Source organism: Cardiocondyla obscurior, linkage group LG05 (assembly GCF_019399895.1).
Source record: "Cardiocondyla obscurior isolate alpha-2009 linkage group LG05, Cobs3.1, whole genome shotgun sequence".
NCBI classification, from domain to species: Eukaryota; Metazoa; Arthropoda; class Insecta; order Hymenoptera; family Formicidae; genus Cardiocondyla; species Cardiocondyla obscurior.
In genome coordinates this window covers 38,925-41,445 of record NC_091868.1, presented here as the reverse complement: position 1 = coordinate 41,445, position 2,521 = coordinate 38,925, and the positions used below count along the sequence as shown (strand labels likewise).

The window sequence follows — 2,521 nt, the reverse complement described above, 5'->3', positions numbered from 1 at the left end:
ATGTCGTCATCGCACGACGGGCTAACAGCCACTTGCACCGCAGGGGTGGTTGCAGAAAATATGCCTGCGACGAATGCAGCTTTATCCACAAACAGTGGAGTTATTAGTGATCGCGCTCCCTTCACAAGCGACACTGAGGGCGAGTTTCTCAAGCTCCCGCAGATTGTCGATATGAAGACAGTGAAGCAAGCGAACAAGACGCGACAGGGCTCAAAAACCAAGAAGATGATTGGGCCAAAAAGTAAAACTAAACAGCCGTCAAACCAAACGGTTCCATTTGGCTGTATTAGGCCCATCGATGGATCTCCGCCGCCACCACCACGCGAGTCGGACACAGCCGAAGCTGGCGTTTCTGCTACTCCGGCAGTTACTGAAGAGGACGAAGGCAGATTCTCCCGTTGGTCGTCGGACTTGGAGATTTTCGACTACGAAGAAGGACCACTTGGTACGGATTCCTCCAACGCCTCCATTAGGACTAACGCGTCTGGCGCTGCCAAACGCACCCGTAGGCAAACTGAGAGGCAAACCAAGCGCAAGACGACTCGGACGCAAGTTATATCTTCTTCTCGGACGCAAGTTATATCTTCTTCTGAAGATGATCTTCTGGTAGTGGACTCTCTTAATCGAGAGGGCCGAAAAGACAAACGTGGTCGCCCAATTGTCACGGGAAAAGGCGTAGAAATTCGCGCCATTCAAGAAAAGAAGATGGAACTGAAATCTCTTGAGGAAGAGATTCAAGTTATGAAGAAGATTGCCGAAGGCGGATATGACCCGGCAAGTTTTCGAGGTAAAAAACGTACCGAGATGACTGAGAGACTTGAAGAAGAGTCGGCGGACATGCCCATCCGGGCCTTAGTCACCGACATTTTGCAATCTGCGAAAAAAGTAGAAGAAGTTGCACTCAAATCAAGCAACCTCAAAGGCGGATTCATCCGATCATTAAGAGAATCGGCGCTAAAAATAGAGGTCGGGATCGATGCCATCTCTAAAAAGGCTCTCCCGTCAGAAAACACGGACGCGCAAGAAGTCGAACACTTAAGATCGGAAGTACATAGGCTTAAGGAAGAACTGCGAAGATCTAAAGAAGCAGCCATCATGCCTCCTCCACCGCCACCTCCTTCTGTGTGCGGAGGAGACGAAGACATCGTAGAACAACCTATGGACGTGGACTCTACACCCGATCCTCCACCTCCATCTGTGATTCTTCCTCCTAGGGAAGAATGGCCACCGGCTGTTAGGCCAGCAATACAAGGGAAGAGTCGGGTCTTGACGGATGACGAAGAAGTAATACCGAAAAGGAGCAATCCTTCTCGTTCTTCTCGCTGTAAACAAACAGACAAGGATGTGGAAAGTATCATCGACATGAAGCTTACAGTTTTCGCTAAAACTATGAGAATGCAGATGCAGGAGATGTTTGCCTCATTCAAAGAACAAATGATCTCCCTTATTTCTTCGGACAGAGCACTAACAAGCGCTCCTGTTGAATCCATCACCAAAAGTGGAACTACAGGCTGCTCTATTCCTGAAAAAGAAAAAAGAAAGGTAAGCGCATCAAGAAAACGGGACGTTAGTACATCAAGTAAACGAGGAGGTAGCACATCGAATAGACGGGAGACTAGTTTATCCAAAAAGGATAAATTGAAGGGTCAAAAGGCTGTAACTTCTGACCCTCCTTCATCAACATCAAGTAAACCACAGTCTTCAAACAACAAGACAAGTGGCGAGAATCGGAGTCAACCTGCGGAAGCACAGTGGACGCAAGTTCTTGGTAGGAAAGCCGCCAAGCAAACGAGACAGGCAACAAAGGCTGTTGTCCCTACTTCAGTCCCCGGAACTTTAAATAAAATAGTTTCTGGCGGCAAAAAGGCAGGGAAAATAATAAAAGGCGACACAGCCTATTTCTGCGTCCTCTTCAAAGAAGAATAGAAAAAGGAATAGAAGACGCATCCCTAAGTCTTCAGCGGTGGTTTTGTCTTGTCCGAAAAAAGATATGCCTAAGATCTTGACCGAGGCAAAACAAAAAATTAAGTTAGCAGACGTAGGGATTGAGGATAAAGTGAAGACTCGTTTTACCGCAACCGGGGCTTTATTGTTTGAAGTCTCGGGTGAAAATAGTTCTACTCAGGCAGATGCCTTTGCGGCTCGTTTGGAAGATTTACTACGCGACAGAGAAGGTGTTCGCGTGGATCGCCCAATCAAGAAAGCAGAGATTCGAGTACGTGGCTTGGAGCCATCGTTAACTGTATCAGAGGTTGTGAGCGCCGTAGCTAGAAAAGGAGAATGTTTAGACTCCGAGATACAGGCCGGCGATATAAGATGTTTTCCTGGAGGCCTAGGAAGTCTATGGCTAAGAGTCCCGCTCGTGGCGGCTAAAAAAGCTACGAATAAAGGCACCTTAGACATAGGATGGACGCGGGTTAAAATAGACTTATTAGAGGCACGTCCTCTTAGATGTTTTAAGTGCCTACAAAAAGGGCACGTAGCTAGTAGATGTCCGGAAACCGACGATAGGTCAAATAGA

The 2,521-nt window shown here is 47.4% G+C and overlaps 1 protein-coding gene across 1 annotated transcript; it reads left to right on the top strand.

Moving 5' to 3' along the window:
* Positions 1–1,926, top strand: LOC139102709 (uncharacterized). The gene has a single exon (XM_070656815.1). It carries the CDS (start codon positions 1–3, stop codon positions 1,924–1,926), a length of 1,926 nt encoding a protein of 641 aa, XP_070512916.1.
* Positions 1,927–2,521: the final 595 nt, after the last annotated feature.